The sequence below is a fragment of the Mastigoproctus giganteus genome, chromosome 1 (genome assembly GCF_048544385.1).
Source record: "Mastigoproctus giganteus isolate SK-2022 chromosome 1, ASM4854438v1, whole genome shotgun sequence".
Classification (NCBI taxonomy): domain Eukaryota; kingdom Metazoa; phylum Arthropoda; class Arachnida; order Uropygi; family Thelyphonidae; genus Mastigoproctus; species Mastigoproctus giganteus.
The window spans coordinates 239533943-239559726 of NC_143575.1; the positions used below are offsets into that span (position 1 = coordinate 239533943).

Below are 25784 nucleotides of genomic sequence, written 5' to 3' on the forward strand. Positions count from 1 at the left end.
CAGTGGGGCGTTGATCTCCTTGTGTATTAACTGGTGAGCCTGCATTCCCCCCAAAATATTTTTTGGTCTCTCCTTCTACTATGGCTTAAATCTCTTCACCAGATTTCAGCTGGTAGTTTCGTCCGACTGGATGTTCTTGATGCAATCCATAGGTCTTGCATTTATCTAAGGCAAACTACGGCCTCGTGAGTAGCACAGTTGGTAGAATCGTTGTCCTCCCCACGCCCGGTGGAAAAGACCCGAATTCGAGTCTCGTCGATGACTGGCGGACTTTTTATAGGCCTTTTTCACAAGCTGGCTGATTTAGTCAGGCGAGGATAGCGTGATTTTTTTTTATTCCTGAAACTCTAATTATTCGTCCAGCAAACAGAAAATCGACCTCAGAACGCACGCAATTTACATACAATAGTCGCTGATGCTCCTAAAATCCTACTACAACAACAGGCCAGATTGCGTCCTGATATCAGTGCTGAACTCAACGCTGATCTGGAATAGCTGTTGTAGTTGATACTCAGATGTGGCATAGAGTTTAATGCCATCCACGTATATCAGGTGAGAGAGGGTGTACAGGTTCTCCTCCCTTCTTTAAGTGTATATTCGTTGTTGCTGTTGTTCAGCATGGCAGACAGTAAGTTGATGCGTTGAGTGGCAGACAGAAACAATGTAGACTCAGAGCATCTACCTGAAAGATTCCACTTCTGATGGCGATCGGTCTGATGGTGATGTTCGCTACCTCGATAGTGGTCTTCCACTTCGCCATGTTTGCTCCTAGAAAGTGTTTTAGTGTTGGGATGAATTTGTAGCTCTTTAGTGTCTCTATCAGTCAGCTGTGAGATATGGACTTGGAAGCCTTTCGGTAGTCGATGTAAGTTGTGCTGTGCACAGGTTGCGGTTCTCCTTGTATGCTTGCTCCACAATTGACGCGCCAACTGTCAATTGTCCATTGCTTCCTTTGTTCATCTACTTACAGCCCTCCTGCTGCTCAGTAATGATGTACTGGCACTTCAAGTGGTCTCACATCTTCTAAGTTATACAGCTACTCGGGATCTTATACATTGTTGGGAGCAGGTGACGGTCTGTACTTCGCTGGGTTTCTGGTGTCCTTGTCCTAAGCCTTTAGATAGGTGATTACTTGAATCAGAGACCCTGAGGTTATGTCCGGGTGCCTGGAAGAACTGCTCCGCTGTGTGTCTTTGTGTACTGCTAAACCTCTTGTACCAGGAGTTCCGGATGTTATCTATCTCTCGTTCGCAAATTGTGTGACATCCTGATTGCCTCTTGTACTTCTCCCCATGAATATCCCATTCTGTCTTCTCTTGTACATCTTTGATTTTCGTCCGTTCTAATTCTTCTGTTCGAGTGGTCCGTGGCCTCCTTCTTCTCTTGCCTGATGTTCTTTTAGACGGCGCTCAGGTTTTCATCAATTATCCGGTTGTCTATTTTCCTCATTCTCCCTGTAACGGCAATGTCTCTTACTGAGCGCAAGATTGCAGTTGGTCGCTCACATCCTGCTTGTGGGTGTCCAGTCATTTTTTCATCTTCTATTATAGGTCTTGTGTTTGCTTTAGAAGTCGTCTTTCTTGAAAATGATCTCCACTTTCCTCATCAGTTTCTTACTTCTGTTACCCCCGTTTGTACTGGGTCAGTCGGCCTATCTTCACGTTTATCTGTTCTGTCGCCTGCTTTAGCCTTCTTTCCCAGGCTGGTGGATCTTTGTATTTGCATTTTGTTTTCTGTCTGGTCTGGTTTCTCTACTTTCATGCTGGTGGCTGTAACAGGGGCAAAGTAAATGGCTGTGGGTATTGTCTCTTGGTGATTTTGTTATTGTTCGATATTAATCCTTGAATTCGGTGTTATTCGCTAACTGAAATGGCTTGTAACTTGGCACAGGATTCAGTTGAACAATCTGCTTTTGTATGGTGTAGGTCTTTATGTGGTCCATTCCTTCGAATCTCTGGAACCTTCTTAAACTCTTCCTTCTATTCTGGATATCGTGTGTGTTCACTTCAGCTGCTTCGTGTTGTATTTCTTGTACACCCTGTTCCTCCTCTAGTGCTGGTTCGGTAGAGTCCGTATTTCTTGTTCTTTGAACACCTCTACCTGCCTCAGCCATCATTCAGAACCTCAAGAGGTAGGTCCGATGGAGCGACATTCGCGTTTCTTTTTTCCCCGGTGGTATTCGACCACCGGTTCCATCATATTGGTGGTCCGGGGTTGAAACCAGTGGGCTAATCATGCCATTTTATTGCTGGTATTATTCAGGTACAGAGGAAATGTGATTTCCATGGTGTACGAACTTAATAAAATACTTAAAACTGAAGTGTAAATAAGATTGAAGCCAGAAAATACTCGTTTTCAACTTTATTTAGTTTACAAAATGTATGCAAATGAATCCATACTTACCAGAAGCCGTTTTGGCACCAAACCAAGCCACTATAGGAGTGTAGGCATGGTGTACAATATGCAGATAGCTCACCTGGTTGAACTTTTTTCTTAATATGATGAAAATCTAAAAAAAATGTAAAGTTAGAAATATTTAGCGTTCTATGAAAAAAAAAAACAGAGGCTTAAAATTTTACAAACACAGCGTATAAGTTCTTTCAAGACAGTGTTAAAACGAATCTATGCCAAGAACAATAAAACCTTTCAGTGGGAAAATATCATCGGACTTACAGTGTCAAGGAGCTCCACCAATTTTGTTAGATAATACAAATATGTGGTCTGTGCAAGCTATAAAATAAAAAGGCAGAATTATTTTGAGGATTAAGTCATTATATTATGAATTAAATAGTCTCAGCATTATATTTGTTTAAATGTGGTTGTAAAATAAAGTAGAAAAAAATATTATAAGAAATCTTCGCAAGATTTATTTACGCTGGAATCCATAATATAATGAACAAACACCGAAATGGAGTATATTTTAAATATAAATAAGAGTAAAGTCAAATATTGGTCAGTTATAAAAGAAAATGGGAAAAATCTTACCTGATACGAGAGAGGATCATCAGAAAAGTCACATGGTTCACATCCAAGGTTGTATTTCTTTAAGAATGCTATCTGAACAGCCTACATAAAGAAAAAGGTTAGAGACATTACAAGAGGGCTGTTTGGAAAGTAAAGTAACCAAAGGAGAGAGAAACCAGACGTTCTCCAATAGAGAAACGCTTCATGAATCCAATAACGACACATCGAATAACGTGTCTGTTAACGCTCTGAAGCTGTTCATGGAGGTCATACTTCATATTGATGAGCAGTGGATTTTCCTAAATAAACACTGGTGAACTGAAACAGAAACCTAGTATATTCGTGTCTGCATTTATATCCGTCGTTCCACTTATTTTCAGTCAAAACATCTCTCGCCTTAAAGTACTGAGAGAAGAATATTATGTTGTTTTTCACTGGAAATTAATGTGAATCCTGGCAGCAGGCCCAAGTAGGGGTCATCAGTGAAACCGATTATTCTGTGTAACTTGGTCAATCTCTTCTATCAGGTAGTTTGAGTGAGTTTTTTTGAGGTTATAATGGGCATTAATGCAAGATCCGATCTTCTTTACATTTCGAGGGTTTTCGCAGGCCGACATCGACATATTCCAATAAACCGAACCTATTGGTAACTCTCTAGATGGCATCAGGATCATGTACTGTATAATCTTGCTCGCTCTAGTCTGCCAGCTAGTTGCTAGAAAAAGCTCTAGTAGTATGGATGCAAGATGCGGTCACGAGTTAGGTATATTTTTGCTATGCCAGTCGATATCTACAAATATCATCAATTCAATTCGTAGTCAAATGGCAAGTAATTGAGAAAACATATCTACAAAAAGGGCTAAACACTCCAAAAACTTCCTCATTCATTTCATCAATGTGTGGTCTCAGTTCCAATGTCAATGGTGTCCATTTCCACGAAGGGTCTGTCAAGCCCCACTTAACAGGCTCTCAGTTATCTCAACTATGACTCAAATTATTCCCTTTTCAATTCCTTTCGCTTCAGAGGCAGTTCTTGTGTATATATACAGTATATCCGCTCTGATATTCTTTGGACCAGGACTATCAAATACGCAATTGTCCTAAAATTTCTCTCACGTGCTTTATTATTCTGAAGTAGCATCTGTACAACGTTTTCAGTCAAATCCTTTGTTCGCTATTCGATTCCAAAATCACAGAACCAACTTGTCTCTTACTCATTTATCCCTTCTACTTTCTGTCCTTTGAAACAACCATGCTTCACATATATCCTGGTATATTATAAGTTTCAAAATCTCTCGGATTTGATATCAATAAAAAGAAAAAAAAAGACCAAAATCCAAAATAAATTGAATTACTATTAAAACACCTATTTTAAAGTAGAATTCATTTTTTGTAGAGGTTCAAATATTGCTTTACCTTATAAGTGATATATCCATTCACCACGGTGACAAAGACATTATATAAGAGCATCACGTGTTTTAGACTAAAAGGTTCAGCTTTCTTCATCATTCCTGGCCCAACCATTTTCGCGAAAAGGAAATACATCAAGGCAACACATAGAGTTGGCTTCCAGTCGTGCATCAAAGGCCACTCAGCAACTCGGGGATCTGTGGAACAGTAATCATAAAATGACCATTCGATTCTCCCACGTTACATCATTAATTTTAGTTTTTAATCAATAACAATTTATGCGCACCAAAATTCTTTTATCGTAGGAGCCAAGTGCGAAGATTTTACAAAGGAAATGATGGAAAAGATTACTTCGTTGTTGGAAATGTGGATGGATGTTCTCATTTCCTAAGAATTGCCCAGAAAATGTGGATGGAAGAGAAAAGATCGAGATCGCGCTGAATGGATACTTTCTTATTTCTTCTTGTCATAAGGATATTTTGAGTAGTTTAACTTAAATTTATTGTTTTATAAAGATGAGAAAGTAGCTGATGGGTTTGACCTGTCAGTGACACGAGGTATAGAATTTACTTACCATTTTGGCCATAGAAAGCGCTGTATTCCGTTTCATTCATCGTGGATACCTCCGAAGTGCTTCTACTGTTCCTGTAGACCTGAAAAATCGATTGAAACTAGCTTTTAAAAAATATTAGTTAAAACTGCGAGTATCATCTCTACTTTGAATAAAAGTGACAAAATTTTTAAGGAAAAATGATGAGTTTTAAAACCTGTTTAAGCTATATTATTGTTTGATAAGGCATGAGACCCGAGGAACAACATACCAACGCATCTAAAGTAAGCAGACCACAACAGCAATGACGTTATCTCTTACCTTTATAGAGTTTGTGTTGCAATCAGAGTACACTATATGGAGTTGGGGAGGGAGGGGGGATCTCTGGTGCCCCTTGACAAGAAACACTATTCTCTCTGTGCAGATCACGTTAAGTATGTATTCAGCTGACCAGAAACATCGGCTGGATTATTTATAATTGAGCAAACTCGTTATAGCCAAAGTAGCTTATGCGGCATGAAATCCCGCAAAAAAAAAAATAATTGAGAAAATTCCCATCTGCTATTTCCCTCTTCGATTTATGTAATATAATTCCTTTTCCTCGTGCTTGGCCCTATGAACTAGCCATTTAAAATGTCCTTCCTCTGCCTGGCTAGTCCTGTTTGTGGTTTTCTTGCAGATTCACTTATAATGAAAGAATCATTTGAATCTCAATTCGCTCTGTAGCTGTCCAAAGATGGTTATTTCTGATCTATGGGGCTCGATATATCCCTTTTCATCCGCCTTGACTTCCTCCTTGTGTAGTTACTCGTTAATGGAATGAATACACTCGAGATTTCGATTATCAATCTTGAAAATTCCCCGAAATTTAATTCAACTTTTCGTTCTCTTTTAAAGCTCCAACTTACTGAGCCTAAAAGTTTTTTAAGTGCCTTACTCTTCTTTCTTTCTTTAATTAAAAACTTTGCCCTTAACTACCGAAATAATACACTGCTCCTCATAGCCTTAATTGTCTTGACGCTTAGAATACACCTATCCTTATCTTACACATTAGATTCAATGTTCTCCTCAGATTTTCCCGAATCAGAAAACGATCATACTGCATTCAGGCAGCTAAAACCACACCTTGGTGGTCACACCGATGTACTGAGACGTAAAATTCATTGAGCTAGAAAAGCCATTCAAAAGGCCCGAAGTAACAACAATATCATACCATCAGATATCTCAATACCACAGGGATATTCATGTGTTTTGTGGCGGACCCGAGGGTTTCCTCCATTAGCTGCTATTATATTTCTTGTGTTGAAGCTTACACCAAAACCGGCCATTTGTATGTGGTGTGTTGGGTGTGTAAATGTTATGTGTTCTGTTGTTATGTTGTCGGCCGGGACCTGGCTCTTAGCAGGTGGAAAGCGGCAACACCTGGTCACCACGTCCAATCCCCGCCACATGGAGGCTATCAGGAACTACTACCTTCATTATAGTCTATACCGGAACAAAGTTCCAGGATAGACAAAGTTGTGAGAACAGGAAACGGGGAATTAGCTGGAAAAGTTGGGGATGGGTGGGGAAGGAAAAGAAGTGCAGCGGGGGGTCAGAGAAGGAAACATCCATAATAAAAAGAAGTTAAGAGAAATCGGAAAAAAAAGTTAAAAAAAAGAAGTGGGGGCAAATTTCAGCCTTTCTAAAAGCCATATATCGTGGTGTAATTCTATCCTAAATTAGAATTACCAATTCCTATCCTGTGACCAGTATTAGCAGATGTCGAGGCGCTTCCTCTCTCAAGACTACACCAAGAATTTAGAAGTACTAAGAAACTATAAGTCCAAACCACCAAAAAAATAATTTGGAATCATGGCAAAATTTGGTAAAAACTGTTGGTAACAACCCTGCCAAATTTTGTATCATCTGCTAACTTGGACATTAAACCTGATCTACCCTCAATAATATCATTGATAAATATACAAACAGCAATGGGCCCAACACCGAATACTGGGGAAACCCACTAATAATATTTGTCCACGAAGAGCAGTGTCCATTGATTACAACTCTTTATCGTCTCCACTAAACCATCCCTTTATTCATTGTAGCAACTTACTCTTAACGCCATACCTCTCCAATTTGTACAGCAGTCTTCCATCTGCAAAAGTATCAGAAGCCTTTCTAAGATCCAAATATATGATATCAAAATTATTTTTGGCATTCGGTTCCTTTGTGACCACATCATAGTATCCAATCAAATTGGTCAGACATGACCTCCCTTTAACAAACCCATGTTGTGGCTTAACTATTACTGCAGTCTTGTTTAGATGATCCTGCAATGCTTCTTTAACCAGTGATTCCATTATTTTCCCCGGAACACAAGGGAACACAAGTTAAACTAACAGGTCTGTAGTTACTTGTGTCACCTTTTGAAACCCCTTTGTGAATTGGTGATACATTTGGACGCCTCCAGTCCTCATGGACTGGAGGCGTCTAAATGTTCAAGGAACCTCCCAATAGTTCAAGGAAGCTCTCATAATTAAGGGTAAGGGTTTGTTTACTTCCTTTGCTGCCTCCTTTAATATAACTGGATAGATCTCCTCCACCCCAGGTGCCTTACTTATGTTTAACTTCAACAATTTCTCCTCCACTTCGCTCTTAATTATTACAAAATCACTTAGCTCCCTGTTAGCATTTGATAAACCGCTGCCACTCCCCTCATTGTATAACTCCTCATGTGTGAATGTAGATGCAAAATACTCATTCAGTTCATCGCTACTGGAGCATGTTCATCAATAGTCAACCCATCTTTGTTAAGTGGTCTAATCTGATTCATCCCTTTCCTTTTAGAGTTTACATAAGTAAAGAACTGTTTGCTGTTTTTCTTCGCATCCTTTGCCAAGGATTTCTCGTAATCTGCCTTCGCCTGCCTAACCTCCTTTGTGGCTTGATTACAGACTAGTTTGTACCTGCCATAGGCTTCTGTGTCACTTGATACTTTATATGCATCCCATACATTCTTCTCTGCCACAGCCTCATTAATTCATCTGACATCCATTTAGGCTTAATCTTGAACAGTATTTCTTAATTGGGATGAAAAGCCGAGTAGCCTCCAAAATCAAGTCCCTGAAGACTTCCCATTTAGAATTCAACGTTGGTAGCATGATCAGTTGATCCCATTGTACAGAACTTAAAAACTGTCTGTGAACTCTGTAGTCACCTTTACGAAAGAAAAGCCCTTCCCGTTAGCTTTGATGGTAGTTACATCTTTAAGTAATTCCCACATGAGTACATTTTGATCAATGTCACCCAGTGTTTCCTTACCTGCAAATTCTTAATGCATGAATAATTACTGTTAAGTATTACTCCCTCTGGTTGCGTCTCGAACATGCTGCTGTAGAAAACAATCATCCAATAAATCCACAAAAGCCTTGCTAGTGTGCCAGTGACCAACCCGAAAGTTCCAGTCAATATCTGGAAAGTTAAAATCCCCCATTAAAAGACTCTCTAATTTACTGGCCCACTCTATCTATTTCCCCGTACAATTTCTTATTATACTCATCAGAGTCATTAGGCCTATAACACACACCTACTCTCATTTTTCCTTTCCCAGTGCTTATGTCACACCAAACTGACTCAACAATCGCACTGTCCACCCATATCAACTTGATGCACTTCCTTAGATTTTATATGTTTCTTAACTAACAGCATAACCCCTCCTCCCTTCCTGTCCTGGCTATCCTTTCTGTACACATTGTACTCCCCAAATTCCAATTCTGTATTCCTTATATCTGTGTGGCACCACATCTCTGATGTCCCAACAATATCTGCGTTTGATGTCTTGACTAACATTTCCAGCTCATCGAATTTATTAACTGTTCTCCAAGCATTCGTGTACGTGTACCTGTTTCTACTTTTAGTTATGCAAACGCAGTCCATGCATTCACTTGTTCCACTATGACTCCCAGCAGTCCTGGAAATCTCCATTACCTTGCTTTCCAGGCTGCTGCTCATTCTAATAGAAGCAGTGCAAGAATCACTTTTGCCTCTGCCTGCGGCCACTATTACCCTTTTAGCCTGTGTGTCCCCCCCCCCCCCAAACTGTCAGTTTTCCGATATTATGGGATAAAAATACGCAGTTAATTTGACCTTTAGTTTAATGAACAAAAATGAATGAATTCTTCTTCTTCCTGTCCACTATTAGACCCAGTGGCCCAATACTGGAGAGGATTTAAGCTATCCTCTATTGAACACTTTGCGACTGCTTCCACATTTTGTGCAGATGCTGTTTTAGCTCGAAGCTCATATTAAGATGGGCGTCCACCAAGCTCTGGACAGAGGCATAATGGAAATTCTCTTTGATGTTGCAAAGGTCGCAATCGTCTTAAGCCAACTAGTACGCAAGTTTACTGCAATTTCAAGATCCCATTTCCTAGGACTGATCACGGGATAGCAGAGGCAGCTTCAACACATTTAGCAGTACTCAAAAGTCTCGGACTAACTATTACTCTTTTATTAGTTGAATTCACAACATTGAAAGTCGGAGCAGGTAGGTGTAAAAGCGCAACAATTGGCTCGTGGTCCGAATTGAAATAAGTCTCTGGCATGTAATCAGGTGTGTAAGGAAAGGAGGCAAGGTTGAGTTACGTGTCCTAATTCTTGCTGCTGTTAAGTTAAATTCCTCCAAAGCAAATGGCGGTTCTTCTGTTTCTGTGCTGTAGTCATCATTTTGTCTGCTTAGCAAGAGCTGCTGTGGGGTTGTTACCATTGCCGGCTGCGTAAGGATTGCATCAAGAATATTATTTATCGAGCTGGTCCAGGTGTTTGTCATACTTCCGTTGGTGTTATGGTTGACGGGATAACTTCTCCTCGGGGGAGTTTGTTGGTGGTAACCTTGTATACTACCCCCCAGGGGTTTTGATTTCCAACTGAGGTAACAAGATCTTCCCATGATTTTTGTTTCTTTTTCTAATTAGAGCAGTGTACTCATTTCGGATGTTCCTGTATTGTTGTCTTAATTCTTCAACCTCATTGGCAGGCCAAGATCTCCTTGCACGTTGGAAGATTTTCCTCTTCTGGTTCATCTTCCATCTAAGATTCTGTAACTCTGAGGACCACCATGGGACAGCACCTGGTCTAGGGTTTTTCTTCTTCATTGCTGTGTCACACGCACTGGTAATGAGGTTGGTGACAATTTGCTGATGTAGGTTAGGGAGGGTCATTTAGCCTAAGATCATCTGCTGGTAACTGGTGGAAAGGTCACACAGGATCTTTTGAACGCGGGGCCCAGTCTGCCTTATCGACCGCATATCTCTGTGTCATCAATCGTTGGATCGGAATGCGGCCAATGGAGCGCTTCATTCAAAGGTAATGGCCCGGTGATCAGAGGTGGTCCAAACCTCCTGGACCACCCAGTTCTGGAGGTAGCCTGCCATTGATCTGGTAGCAAGGGTTACATCTATGGAAGTCTCCGTGGAGAATGTAGGAGGCTTGTGGGGCAGGTTGAGGTCTGTAAAAGTGGAATTAGCCAAGAATTCTTCCAGGCGCTGTCCATTCCCTGTTCCCCGTCGGTCTTCAGTGTTGCTATGCCAAAGCCTTGATTGGCAATTGACATCTGCACTAATTAGTAGTCTTGCCGTCGGTAGTTGCGTCAGAGCTGTTTCCAAGTATCTAATCGCTGGCAATACATCTTCTCCAGGTCTGCAATATAGAGAAATGACATAAAAAGCCCCAAGGGGGGGGGGGTCAAGAGCTGAGCACATGCCGCCCAATTCGAGCAGAGATGTGCGACCTTCATTACTGTGATCTTGGGATTCCGAACAGCGATCGCTGCCCACGGTATGTCTCCTTCCATTTGAATTATTTTGTAGGAGAGTAGATATCCTCTCACTTTTTTATCGTTTGTATATGGCTCTTGTAATAGAATTACGTCTGCATTAGTTTCATCGGCCTTAATCCGAATTTGGTCTACAACAGCACGAGCCCTCTGTGCATTGATTTGAATAAACTTGATTTCTCTAGTATTAAAACGTTTATGCAGGGTACCCATAGTCGGTTCTTATTTGATAAATACTCTTTTGTTTTAAGTAGACAGGGCACTTACCATCCCGTATGGAGTGGTTATGATTCATGTTGTGAGCCTTGCAGTTTGCACAGACAGGCTTGGCTGGTTTGTTGGGGCATGTATTGTACTCGTGTCCTTTCTGTGCGCAATGCCCACATGTTGATGTTGCCTGGGCGCATGTGTGTGTGTGTGTGGTATGTCCTTACCAGGAGCATTTAAAACATTTGGGGACTGCTACATGCTCTTTAAAGCGGTGGCTTCCCCATTATATGTAAACTCTGTTTCGCGTGGAGATCTTTTGCCAAGAAGGGGGAGAAAGCTTTACTACCCAGTTGGTAGCTCCCCCATTTCTTGATTTTGTTTTGTATTTTGGCATGATCACGCTCTCTTTTTCCGTTTGGGAAGTCAGTCTGGAGATTTCTATGGTATATTTCTGCTTTTAATATCTCCGGAGTAATATCTTTGTCAACTTCAAAAATGATGGTTGCTGGTCGCTTTCTCTTGGGTTTCTCCGCAACTAGCCCAAGCGCCTGTATCCGTGGATTCTTTAGGATTTTGGCAGCTTCCTCCTGCGTTTCTGTCTCTATAATGACTCCGACTGTCCGGGTTTTTCGAATGGATTTAATCTTGGTGGTCCTTAAATCTTCCTTCAATTGCGTGACTACAGTTGTTTTAACTCCCTCGCTGGTTTTCGGAGCGTTGTTCAGATGCAGGTTTCACAATCACTATGTTGGGTAGTTGGATTAGTGGTCTTTTCTTTGGTGCAATTTGTTTGGCGGGGGCTGGCAGCTTGTCAGCCGGCTTCCTCAGCATGTCGACATAGGATAGGGCACGCTGTGGCATTTGTTCTGCCCTATCTAGGAGGATAGCTTCCAATTTTGCATTTACCTTTTCCTGCTCAATGTGGGAGTTGTGCAATACGGTTTCCATCCCATCTTGGTCCATGTATTAACTATTTCGCCACGCAGACCTGTGGTAATTCTATTATTCGATTTTGCCATCAGGGGTTTCTAGTTAAGCTGTAAGAGCCAAGATTTGCTCTGGCAGGGTCCCATCTGGAAGAGTGGAATCAAGTACGGGGCTAGCCTCTTCCTGTTTATTACCCACGTCTTGGATATCATTAGGTGTCGGAGCAGTCGTCTGAGCATTCTTAGGCTCACTAGTGCTCCTAGTCTGTCTGTCCGATCTGGGAAGAGTTGGCTTCTGGTTTCTTTTCTTAGAGGCGGAAGGCTTCCTGTCATCAGTCTCTTCTATTACCTCATTCTGGTTTGGTTTTATCTTGGGTGTGGAAGGGGCACGCATGGCCTGCCGGTCTTGGTTAACAGCAATGACCTGAAATTCTACGTCACGCATGCTGGATGTGGATAATCGGGTCTGGTCGCATTATAGAGCTGTTAGATATTCCACTAGATAAAGCAGGTCAAATGCTGAGGAACGACGTCTGTCACAAGTCCGTAGCACTATTAGGGGTCAATCTGAAAAGTTTGCGGTGTTTTGGGCTATCCCTGTTGGTCACGTGTGCTTTTGAGGAGCCCAATTGAAGATATTCAGCTTGAGCAGCGAGACAAAACGTATACAGTGCAACGGTACGTCAGAAGTGACAAAACGACAGTTGGGACGTGGGTGTGACTAATTACGAAATTGCTAGAGGGCTGCATGACTTTACCCAAAGCAGGAACAATGCCAAGGTCACAAATCAGTCGTATGACAAAGAAAGCACTCCAGGTCAAATGTAAATCAGCGTTATTGAGGGATGGCGAGGGTGTGTGTGTGTGTGTGTGTGTGTGTGTGTGTGTGTGTGTGTGTGTGTGTGTGTGTGTGTATACTAGTTCAGGGTGGTTCCCAGGCAAATGCCCATCTCCACCTAAATCATTTAAAACAGAAAATCTGTAAAGTGGACCTGATAAATAAAAAGATAGCTAAGAAGACAAAACATATTTTTGAAAAGAGAAGTAAAGTAAAAAAAAAAAAAATTTAAGTTAAGTTAAGTTCATAATCTAAGCTAAGTTAAGTTAAGTGTATAAACAAGGAATTTTGAATAGGAAAGAATAAAAGTAAATATAAGAGAGATGTTTGTGAGTGTAGTATGTTGTTTATGTCAGGTCACTTTGCCATCAGAAAGCAGCTGAACTCTTCAACTGCAATCTGATGCCCGTCCCTGGCACGTGGAGCCGGACCTGGTTCTGTCTTTAAAAGCTGAAGCGCCAAAGCGCAATTAAACACTCAACAGAGAGAGTGCTAGACTGATGAGTGCCAGCTGTCCAGCCTTGGGCCGCCCAAACCCAAGAACTGAACAACAACCGAACAAAAAAAAAAAAAAAAAAAAACCACTTAAGTGGTCCATGCCCAGGAGCCCCAGACCCGACCAAAAGCTTCCAGGTCTGAAGCTCCCAAGCCCTTATGCAATCAATAAAGATTCTGGTTGTAGACGGCCAATTCAATGTCCCTGAGGTTTCGTATGATAGATCTTTTAGGGAACACAGCATTTGCATACTCTTGTAAGGCCTGAAAGTTGTTAACTCCTTGCACCAATCTATGTACCTTATCTTCATTAAAATTAGCTATCTGTTTTCCTAAAAGACACCATTCAGCATTATAATAAGGACAAGAGAACAAAATATGCTGCCAAGTCTCTGACGCTCCACAAGAACACCATGGATCCGGCTCCAACCCTCGAGAATACAGTTTATCTCTGATCGACCCATGACCTGTTAGCAAAAAACTGGTATACATAGACGGACAGAACCACGACGACACCGGTTTAGTAATGGCAAAATCTGCCACAGGAATGATCTTCCTGGTTATTTCTCCCACCTCTGAAGAACTCCACCGTGCTCTCCATATTCCGACCAACCCAGTCCAAATTCGAAGTTTCTCCTCCTTAACTGTAGCTGTAAGATTCAATGACATCCCTAGATATTGTGCAGGAATACCTTTCCGCATCGCATACATCATTCCTCTATATAACCACATATAAATCCAGAGGTAACAATCCAGCAATCACCTGACGTGCCACCGTAGACACAGTCCGTGGTGCATACAAATAAGTATCATACAACGTTGCAACGACATTAACTTACGTTGGATTCTGGCCTTGAACACATCCGCAATCCATACACCGACAGAATAAGCAATAATTGGTAAAAAGATCGTCTTGTAATATAAACTCATAGTTTTTTTTTACTAAGACCCCATTCTCTTCTTGAAATTCGTACAACTGAGTAAATAAACTTTATTTTGTCATTCAAATATGCAACATGTAAATGGAACCTCATCCTATCATCCAGTATCACCCCCAAGTACTTAATGTTGGACACAAAAGGAATTTGCCTTCCGTTTAACACTACTCTAGGTGGGCGGTTATAATAAAAATGATTTTTAAATACCATGAATTTAGTTTTTGTGGATGAAATTTTCAACTTGTTCAAGGCAGCCCAATCAGCAAGGTCCACCAAAACTTCCTGTATTCTATGCTCCAACACAATTCTAGATCCACCCGGGACCCCCACAATCAAATCATCCGCGTACGCCCACACGGAAACAACTTATAGCTAGAGTCTTCTGCAACCACTGATGCAGTACGGCATTCCAAAAAATTGGACCCAGTATTGATCCCTGTGGACATCCTCGGCCTACATAATAGCTATACATTAGGTGCTTCGCACATACCTTTACCAATCTATCTCTAAAATATGAACGTATTACTCCATATAAATACCGGTCACAGCCAGACCTCCTCAAAACACTCAGAACACTCTCCCACCACACGGAGTCAAAAGCACCTTCAAAATCTACAAACACAACCAAAATATATTTCTCGGAAGAGGACTTCACATGATTAATTAATGTCAATATTGCCTCCTCGGTCGAATGACCCTTCTTGAAGCCAAACTGAAAATTCGATATAGCATTACCAACAGTCAGGACGTCAACTATTCTAGGAAGCAATAACCTCTCGAACAGCTTACCGAGGTTTGATAAAAGCGAAATTGGCCTATAAGCTCGAGGATCGTCACGAGGCTTACTGCACTTGTGTAGAATCCTGCACAATATCTAGGGATGTCATTGAATCTTACAGCTACAGTTAAGGAGGAGAAACTTCGAATTTGGACTGGGTTGGTCGGAATATGGAGAGCACGGTGGAGTTCTTCAGAGGTGAGAGTATTAACCAGGAAGATCATTCCTGTGGCAGATTTTGCCATTACTAAACCGGTGTCGTCGTGGTTCTGTCCGTCTATGTATACCAGTTTTTTGCTAACAGGTCATGGGTCAATCAGAGATAAACTGCATTCTCGAGGGTTGGAGCCGGATCCATGGTGTTCTTGTGGAGCGGCAGAGACTTGGTAGCATATTTTGTTCTCTTGTCCTTGTAAGACACAAAGTCTTACAAATTAAATTAAATGTCTATATAATTAATGATAGAATGCTAGATAGAGTAATATTATAGACCTTACAAGAAAACACTTAAAATCACAAATATTGTTTAAGATAATGGGTCTCACGCTAATGGAATTAATTTAAGAGAAGGTTAAATTTAATGTACAAGCAACTATACCGTGAAAATAAACATTAGAAAGAAATATACGATCAGCGCCCACTACCTGAAGCAGCAAGTGAAGATATTGAGACGGAACAGTGGGGGGTTAATTGATGGCATGGCAAAAGGGACAGAGTGCTCCAGAGATTACAATAGGGGTACCAGGTGTAAGCGTTTTTGCTTACTGCAAACAGAGCAGGTGTGGTCATTTTATAATAAGGCGAGACGAATCAAAAAAATGGACGCAGATGTTTTCCGGATGGATTCTGAGCTCCGAAATTTCTGGTCATTTCCAGAACATTCGAGAATTCTCTAGAAACGGAAGTTCTTTCTACACCGGAAGGGGCTCGACCATCGTGTCATGGGTCATAGGCAAATGAGAATGGAGACGATGATGGTCAGATAGAAATGATTGGTTGAGGAAAGGAGGGCGTTACTAAATTTTGGGAAATAAAAAGGCAAGAGTGCGCGAGTTAAGGGTGATGTTTTAGATATGTGATAAAGTTTTTTCGGAGATGATAAAGTTTTTCGGAAGATGATAAAGTGTTCTTCGAGGGTGATTTTTTGGAAAGATAGGCCCAGGAAACAGTCCCCGGAAGCGATCCACCAGTAGAACCAGTTATGGTGAGTTCACTAAATTCTGATAGCTTTAACAAAGTGTAGATAAGTTACGGAAAGGGGAACTTTCTCGAGATGGAACATAGAAGTCCGAAAGCGTCCACCGAGAAATATATTTGAAAGGAGGGCAGCGAGATAATGCTAACAGAAGAACACCGTACCGTCCTGTAGAAATAAAGTGATGGGAAGCGACTCCTACTGAATGATCCGGCACAGCAAAGAAGGAAGCGACACCAGGATGATCGGCAAAGCGAAAAGTGTCCCTGGCAAAGTTTAGCATTCCAGAAGAACGTTCCCAAACCAATGGAGGACCCGATGCACAGGCCACATGTTGTGTTAGCGGTAAGATCCAAATCCCCAGAAGTAAGTGGTTAAACAACGAATTTACCTCTATGTAATTGCAAAGGACTGCAGGGAAGATAGTTAAATATTAAGTGAGATTTAGGGAAACATATAGTTAATTAAATGCATGTTGTATAGATAAGTAAGGAAATATCATAGAAATAGTTTAATGAAGGATGATTTACAGTTATGATTTATTTACTGATTAATTAATGGAGGAAAAGTAATAAATTTGGACGGGTTAGCCTATAGAGCAGGTACAGTTGTATGTTACTTATATAATGTCACTGATGTAGAGAAATTAGTCGCTAAATGCTGGAGTTTACTTGAGGGAATGAAGAAATAAATAATCCCATGTATATTTCATTTACATGTAACTTTAAAGTGCTGGGGAGAGAATAGAATAGAATAGTTTGTAAAGTGGACATAATTCCAGAAGAAGAATTGTTTCAACCATGAAGAAGAATGTAGGATTGTGCTAGATAGGTATGAAAAAGGAAGATATAAATAATAAATGTCAATTGTAATTAAGAAAGAGTTAAATTAAACTGATTGTACGAAATGTTAGTGGGCCTATAGTAAGAAGAAGATGATGGATGGGAGAGCCTAATGACCAGGAACGTGATCCATGCCCTGTACCTATATATGATGTGAATAATGTGTAATGATTTGCTTGATCTTTTATTTGTAATTATGTATAATAAATTAATTGTATCTAACTTAATGCAAATAGTGTTTGGTCATTTCTGAACACACAGCAAAAACCCAAAGGAGGAGTGATCTAATATAGGAACTCCCTCAGAACCGGAATTCTTCTGTGAGATAACTAGTCAGATGCAAAGTGGGGATTAAAATAAACAAAAAAAAAAAAAAATAATAATAATAATAAATATAAAAGAAAACGCCACCCCCACATCCTTATTATAATGCTGAATGCTGTCTTTTGGGAAAACAGATAGCTAATTTTAATGAAGATAAGGTACATAGATTGGTGCAAGGAGTTAACAACTTTCAGGCCTTACAAGAGTATGCAAATGCTGTGTTCCCTAAAAGATCTATCATACGAAACCTCACGGACATTGAATTGGCCGTCTACAACCAGAATCTTCATTGATTGCATCAGGGCTTGGGAGCTTCAGACCTGGAAGCTCTTGGTCGGGTCTAGGGCTCCTGAGCATGGACCACTTAAGTGGTTTTTTTTTTTTTTTTTTGTTCGGCTGTTGTTCAGTTCTTGGGTTTGGGCGGCCCAAGGCTGGACAGCTGGCACTCAACAGTCTAGCACTCTCTCTGTTGAGTGTTTAATTGCGCTTTGGCGCTTCAGCTTTTAAAGACAGAACCAGGTCCGGCTCCACGTGCCAGGGACGGGCATCAGATTGCAGTTGAAGAGTTCAACTGTTTTTCGATGGCGAGGAGGGGTGGAAACAGGAGGACAGTTTACTCCCCCCTGACGAGGAAAGGTAAGGAAAGGTGGGCCAGGCAAGGGCGCCGGCTCAGATCGCCAACATGGTGTGTGCAAGGAAAACCAAACTGTCATCAGTCGATGGAAGGTCACTCATGCGACTGCATCCCGACCAAGGTATCCAAAGGTCCAATTCATTTAGTAGTCATTCATGGGACTAATCCCGTCCATATCGTCTTCATTTCTTGCTTCTTGTACTCAGTACAGTTGGCAGCTGTCGGTGGTAGTCTGTTTGAGGACAGTTTATGCTGTTTGGGGTTATGTTAGTATTAGGTCCATGCCGTGGTTTGCCCTAGTTCATGCCAGGTAGACTCTTTACAGCTGCAGTTGTGGTTGTGGGAACATCCTTCTTGTTGCGAAGAGATCTTGTGCAAACTGGGTGAAAGCATTGCAAAAGGACGGTGACTGCTCGGTTGGCTATGCGTTCTATCGGTCGTGGTCCACTCTTGTACATCCTGTATGTTGTACGATTGAAATTAAAGGGTGGCGCGTTAAGACTGGCGGCATCCCCTTAAGAGTGCACTCTCTACCCCATCAATAGGTTTAAAGCACATCCACAGTGGTCCACCCTGGAGTCTTCTGTTTTTTTTTTTTTGACTACCGAGTCGATTTTCAACTTTAATATCAGATATTATCAGAACTATCAGAGAGAATGACAAAATAAGGCATTCTGTACTCCTATTTGCCAAGGACATGATTAACCAGTAAAGCGGAAGAATAAAACCCAACTGATGTCTTAAAAGAACTGTAAATCATTCTTCGTGGTAATGAGATTTAGTAAAGAACTTTTGTAATGGTACACCTCTGTGGAGTTTGCTTGTATTGGGCAATTAGTGGAAAATTTGTATGTGCATGAGTTTGAACCCTTGAATGTGTATTTGTCAGTTTGTCTCACTCTATTCTAGCTAACCCAAAGTCCCTGGACTTGTATATGCAGCCCAAGGGTAACATATAGTTACCGAATTAAATTAACAGTAGATGGAGAAATATATAGTACTGAGAAAAAGAGTGTACACCTACAGGTTCCTTAAATGCCAATGGAAAGCTGGCTATATTGGAAGGCAAATTTCTGCCAACCATTAGAGATCATTTCAACCTGCCAAGTAACTGCATCTTTCAGGGCGACTCTGCTCCTTGACAGTAATGTGTTTACATTTGTTACAGGTGAAAAAATGGTTGGAAGAACGGTCCATTACAACTCTTAACTGGCCAAGAAACAGCCCGGACCTGAATCCTATAGAGAACTGTTGGCATCGTGTGGAAACTGCAGTTGCCAGAAAGAAACGAAACACCCTTCGCGAAGAAATTGACCTTGTCAATCTTCAACGGTGTGTTGTCATCATCAGGGCCTGAGGCAGTTCAACTAAAGATTAGTTTGCACCTGGTGAACTTTTCATTTTTGTTTTCCATTTAAAATGATAGCACTAATAATGAAAGTTTCAGCGAGTTTTAAAGTGATAGGTGAGTTTTTAGTGTTTTTTTTTTTTTAATATTCGACCCCTTTCAGTAGTATATTTCACCCCGTTTTATAATAAATAAAATAAAACATTTCCCCGGGTTAAGAATGGGCTGGGCATTGTGGAAAATATGATCGTGTAATCAACGAAATTTTCGTTGTATCTTTTAACGATGTTAAAAAAGGTTCTGATGTTTTAACGATGTTAAAAGATACAACGAATTTTTTATCCTTTTTCTCTTGTCTTTGTCTTTTTCTTAACTACTAGAGAAATGACTTTGTAAAATTTCACAATTAATCAACAGTTTTAAAATCGTAAACAACTTTGGGAAATTACTTTTAGAATGTAAAAATCATTATATTTCAAATACAGTATAGAGAAAAAAAATCAAGTTGCAGAGTGGACCAATAGATGGAGCCACATTGGTAGCCTAACATTGGTAAAATAAAATTTCACATCAAACAGTATAGAATGCATAAAAAAATTAAAATCTTTACTTTTCAGGTTTTCGAAGTAAAGTATACCTCTAAACATGGAAGACATAAATAGTATCAGCACAGGAAATAAAAAACTTTACATTCTAGAACAAGAAGAAAAAATGTTTTTTCAGCCTGCATAAAGGACCGATAGATGGAGCCAACATTCATAGCTTAAGTTATAGGTGAAATAAATATACAGTATATACTGAATATTTAATCGTCAAACACATAAAACAAAATAAAATAAAAATCTTCACTTTCACATTGTTATTGTTAGTCCACTTTTCTCAGGAAAAGTGGACTAACAATAACACAGTACATATTTCCAATAGTATCAAAATTAGAAATAAAAAAAAATAAAAACTTTTTGTTTCAGATACATAAAACCAGACGAAATAAATACTGTTCGGCGCGGGGCTCTGCGAAGTAAAGCCCCCGCAATTCATTGCAGAATAGAGGTATCTTGACGTCACACTCACAGGTTTATACCTATATCACCCAGATTTACACACACATTGAAAAATTGGTAATTATGTGATTAGCATAGTTATATGCATTCGAAGATCCAAAATCTGACCAGCTGAAGGAAAATACCTTCCACTAATTGCAAACCTTTTTGTTTTATGGATTTTTTCATAATAATTAGCACTCACGTGTCAAAAAATTAGAAACCTCAATCCAGTATCTACTGTAGTTAGCAGGAGCACCTTTAGCCCAAATTGAAATTCGTACACATCGGGATATGGATTCTAGTAGGTGTCAGTTAATTTATAGGTGAGGGATTAAATCTATTAACCAATAGGAAGATGCTAAGATTTCCTCTCCTGGATCCAGTGGTTCTTGTTGGAGTGGAAGTCTTGGGGTAAATTTTGCTCTCATACTCTGGTCATCTGTGGTTCTTGTGCAGGATGGTTCTGGGGGTCTGGCGGAGGGTTGTATGTGGGCTGCTCTTCAGGATATCTGGACTATATTCTTTTCCTGTTTTTCCACTTCTTCAATTTGCTTGTTGAAAAGGTGGAAATATTGTGGGTTGAATTCGACTCCTTGTTTTCTGTTAATTGAGGTGGTACCCAATATTTTCACGAAAGTTTCTTTAAATTTTCTTCTGTCGTATCGATTGTCTGTACAGAGGCTTCTAGTGTTGTTGAAATCCCATGTGTCACCATATTGAAATGCATATAAGGCTGCGTCAGATTTTAGGATTCTTCCATATAGTACATCTTTTTTATGGTCTTTGATTCTGCAGTTTGTACGATTCTCCTATTCATGTAACCCTACACCTGCAGTCTAATTTATAATTAGAACAAGAAGAGGCTTTCTAACGGTGTTCCAGGAACATCAGCAGTGGCAGAAGTCAGATGTGAGCTAGGGTTGTTGTGAGCACTGAAAGCAACCTGTACATCGAGAGATTCAGCTAAATGTGCGACAACTTCCAGTCGAATTGGAGGACAATAGTTCGTGGTCTACAGCCGACAGATTTCCTGGTCTTCATATCTTAATGATGTTCATGGGGCTCTGTTTTGAACATAGTAGTCGTATTACGTTTTTGAATATATTGGAAAACATCCATCCGTCCTTCAACTTTTTCAATCAGTGCCTTATAGAAGGAACTTGTATCCATTCCACCTCACACGGAGCCACCAATTGAATCGTAGAAGAGGCACTTACTGGGCGAATATTCATCCCTTTCATCCCAAAGGTATTCAGTCTGATTAAAATCTAGACTATGGGGGCGAGCAGGTGAGTTGCTAGACTTCAAAGTAAGATGAAGAAGCTCACTGATCAAAGATGGAGCAGAGGAATAGATGATGTCATCCCCTTATGGTTTTCGTATCTTCTGGCCTAAAGATTTAGTCATGGAGAATAATTGTGTCTGTTAATTTTCCAACTTGAACAAGCGATCCATTTATATTATCTAAGTGGATAAAACTCCGATAAAATATTCTCATTAAAATGTTTACAGTAGTGCAATATAGAGGCAACTCGTGGTGAAGGGCGACCTACTCTACTCAGTGTGGTGAAGGGCCATCACAGCATGAGTAGAAAACCTGGTTTTCTCATTGCTACCTTCATAAATAGCTTACTTGCTATTTGTACCTTAAAGAAACTGAAAGAGGTAATAGAGTGACTAATTTTATATTCAAATTCCCAGATTGTGACGCTATCAGTAGCAATGATCCTCGCTGTTGGCCTTTTAGTTGGGATTTCTGTCTGAGCGCTAAACAACCAACGATTTTCTTTACACTGTCTGTCTCGCTTCTCAATGACCATAAACTCGTTTTTTGTCGTCGGCATTTTTAATGAAAAATATTTAATGGCGGCTTGCCTTTCAGAGCTTTCTTCAGACGTAGAAACAGGAAGAAATCACACGGGGCTAAGTCCGGTGAATAAGGCGGATGTGGCAGAACCTCGGCGCCTATGACAGTGATCTCTGCCTGCCCATTAGCCGAATGGGACTTGACATTGCGTTGATGGGAACCCATTTCACACCTGAGTACGGCTGTCCTACCAAGACACTCATTACCATACGCCGCTTCATTCATTTGTTGAACTGTTTCCGGTGCAATTAAGCCGCGTCTAACACAATAACGAATCACACATCGCTGTTAAATCTACGTCCCACGTGATACATGCTTCAAAGCCGTCAGTGACACGCGGCTAAAAAAACTCTTTTCGTGCAACACTGGCTCGACAAGTACTGGCATGCGCACACAGTCTGCTCAGTAGCGATCAGGTAGAGCGCCTCCAGCGGCAGTTATAGAAAATTTCGCGCGTTAAACATAAAATCTTACCCCAGTCCGGGAATTAAATGAACTTTTTTTTCTCGAATTTTATTCACCATCTTTATCAACGATCTACCGCAATTTGTTGAGAGAGGTGGAATCAAGACACTAATGTTTGCCGATGATGTGAAGCTATATTCACGTATCAGCAGTCAAGATGATGCAGTTAACCTTCAGGCTGCTCTCAACTCTTTTGCTGATTGGGTTGCTTTGAATGGTTTGGAGGTTAATACTAGGAAATGCAGCTCTATTTCCTTTGCAGCTACGAGGAAAACTAAGACTTTAGTTAATGAATATTACATCAAGGAGATGCCGATTTCCAGAGTTGACGAAGTTAAAGATCTGTTAGTTACTTTTACCGCTACATGTGGGTTTCATAAACATGTTAGGAATATTAGCATTAGCATTAGCATTAGCATTAGCATTAGTAGAGGCATTTGATGCAAGAAAGCAAGCTTATGCAGCATCAGCCAAAAAAAAAAAAAAAAAAGTAACATAAATAAATAAAAATAACCACTTCCACTTCACCCCTCTGTTCGTTCGAAATACCTGTCCAGCTGAGCCTTAAACTTATTTAGGCTATCAACTTCCACGACAAGGGATGGAAGTCTGTTCCACCCACCAACCACCCGCTGGCTAAAGGCAAATTTCCGCACATCTATCCTACATCTGTCTTTCCTCAATTTGAATTTATGCCCTCTCAGGTGATTTTTCTGAGCTAGAGGAAGAATCCCATCAGCATTGAGCATGCTCAAACCATTCAAGGCTTTATACACCTCTATCAGATCACCCCCGCTGGTGCCTAGTTTCCAGACACTGTAATTTGCAAAACTTAAGCCTTTCTTCGTAAGAGAACCCCTTTGTCCCATTCACCAATCTAGTTGCCCTTCTCTGTACTCGTTCCAGCAGCTCTACATCCTTCCTGAAATGAGGCCTTCAGGCCTGTATACAGTACTCTAGGTGTGGCCTGACCATTGCCTTATACAAGGGAATAATCACCTCCTTATCCCTGCTAGAAAAATTCCTATATATCATTGACAATACACCATGAGCTACTCTTGCAGTTCGTCTGCACTGCTCAGAGAACTTCATATCTGCCTGCACCACCACCCCCAGGTCCCTTTCATTCTCTACCACTGTCAGTGTAGTACCACAGAGTTGATACGTTGCTCTGGGGTTGCTGTTTCCCATATGTAGTACTTTACATTTGTCAATGTTAAACTTCATTTGCCACCTCGAAGCCCATCTGCTCAACCTTTCCAAATCCTGTTGCAGCAGCATAGTGTCAGTAGTGTCCTTGACAACCCTGGCAACCTTTGTATCGTCTGCAAACTTGGACATTAAGCCCGATATACCATCATCAATATCATTTATAAATACAGAAAACAATAAAGGCCCCAATACTGAACCCTGAGGGATTCCACTAATAACATTATTCCACGATGAGCAGTGTCCATTGATTACCACTCTCTGTCTTCTCCCCCTCAACCACCCCTTTATCCATAGCAGCAACTTGCCTCCAATGCCACACTGCTCCAATTTGTGCAGCAGTCTTCCATGTGCAACAGTATCAAAAGCCTTTCTAAGATCCAAGTATATAATATCAAAGTTATTCCCTGCATCCAGTTCTTTTGTGACTGCATCATAGTATCCAATCAAATTGGTCAGGCAAGACTTCCCCTTAACAAAACCATGCTGTGTCCTAGCTATAACTATAGTCTTGTCTAAATGATCCTGCAGTGCTTCTTTCACCAGTGCTTCCATTAATTTTCCGGGAACAGAAGTTAAACTCACAGGTCTATAATTACTTGTGTCAGCCTTTGATCCCCCTTTGTGAATTGGGGTCACATTTGCACATCTCCAGTCAATGGGTACCTCCCCTGAGTCCAAGGAAGCTCTCATAATTATGGCTAAGGGTTTGCTTACCTCCTTTGCTGCCTCCTTTAATATAACTGGATAGATCCCATCCACCCCAGGTGCCTTTCTTGTGTTTATCTTCAACAATTTCTCCTCCACTTTGCTCTCAGTTATTACAAGATTCTCTAGCTTACTGCTAGAGTTGAATACATCTCTGGCATTCCCCTCGCTGAATAACTCCTCATGTGTGAATGTCGATGCAAAATATTCATTTAGTTTGTTAGCTACCCGAGCAGGGTCATCAATAGTTGACCCATCGATCTCAAGTGGACCAATCTGATTCATCCCCTTCCTTCTAGAGTTTACATAAGTAAAGAACTCTTTGCTGTTTTTCTTCGCATCCCTTGCCAAGGATCTCTCGTAATCTGCCTTCGCCTGCCTAACCTCCTTTGTAACTTGGTTACAGATCAACTTGTATCTATCATAGGCGTCCGTGTCACGTGTTAATTTGTATGTATCCCATGCATTTTTCTTCTCTGCCATATGCCTCATTAGTTCATCTGACATCCATTTAGGCCTAAACCTTGAACAATATTTCTTAGTTCGCATGTAAAGCCTAGTAGCTTCCAAGATAAGTTCTTTGAATGCTTCCCATTTTGAATTTGCTGTTGGCAATATCATCAGTTGATCCCACTGTATAGAATTTAAATACTGTCTCAGTCCATTGTAGTCGCCTTTACGAAAGCAATACCCCTTCCCTTTACCCCTAATGGTAGTTACCTCTTTGAGTAACTCCCACTTCAGCACACTGTGATCACTGCCACCAAGTGGTTCATTTATCTGCAGATTCTTAATGCATGAAGAATCACTACTGATAATCAAATCAAGAGTATTACTCCCTCTAGTTGCCTCCCGAACATGCTGATGTAGAAAACAATCATCCAATAAATCCACAAAAGCCTTGCTACTGTGTGAGTGACCAGCCCCCAAATTCCAGTCAATATGTGGGACATTAAAATCCCCCATTATAAGACTTTCTGATTTACTGGTCCACTCTATTTCTCCGAACAGTTTCTTATTATACTCATCAGAGTCATTAGGCCTATAGCACACTCCTACTCAATTTTGATCTCCCAATGCTTATGTCACACCAAACTGACTCGACACTGCACTGTCCAGCGATGTCGACTGGCTTCACTTCCTTGGATTTTATATGTTTTTTAACTAATAGCATAACCCCTCCTCCCTTCCTATCCTGTCTATCCTTTCTGTAGACATTGTA

General features: G+C 40.7%; 1 protein-coding gene across 1 annotated transcript in view; it reads right to left on the minus strand.

The window, feature by feature from the left end:
- Positions 1-25784, minus strand: part of LOC150091679 (uncharacterized) — a 157293-nt gene that overhangs the window by 46687 nt on the left and 84822 nt on the right. The window contains exons 6-9 of the mRNA XM_090369247.1: positions 14640-15023; positions 2986-3066; positions 2674-2730; positions 2404-2509 (exon numbers count right to left, since the gene is read on the minus strand). Of these exons, the coding sequence (XP_090225373.1) occupies positions 2404-2509; positions 2674-2730; positions 2986-3066; positions 14640-15023 (628 nt within the window). The remainder of the gene's footprint in view (positions 1-2403; positions 2510-2673; positions 2731-2985; positions 3067-14639; positions 15024-25784) is intronic.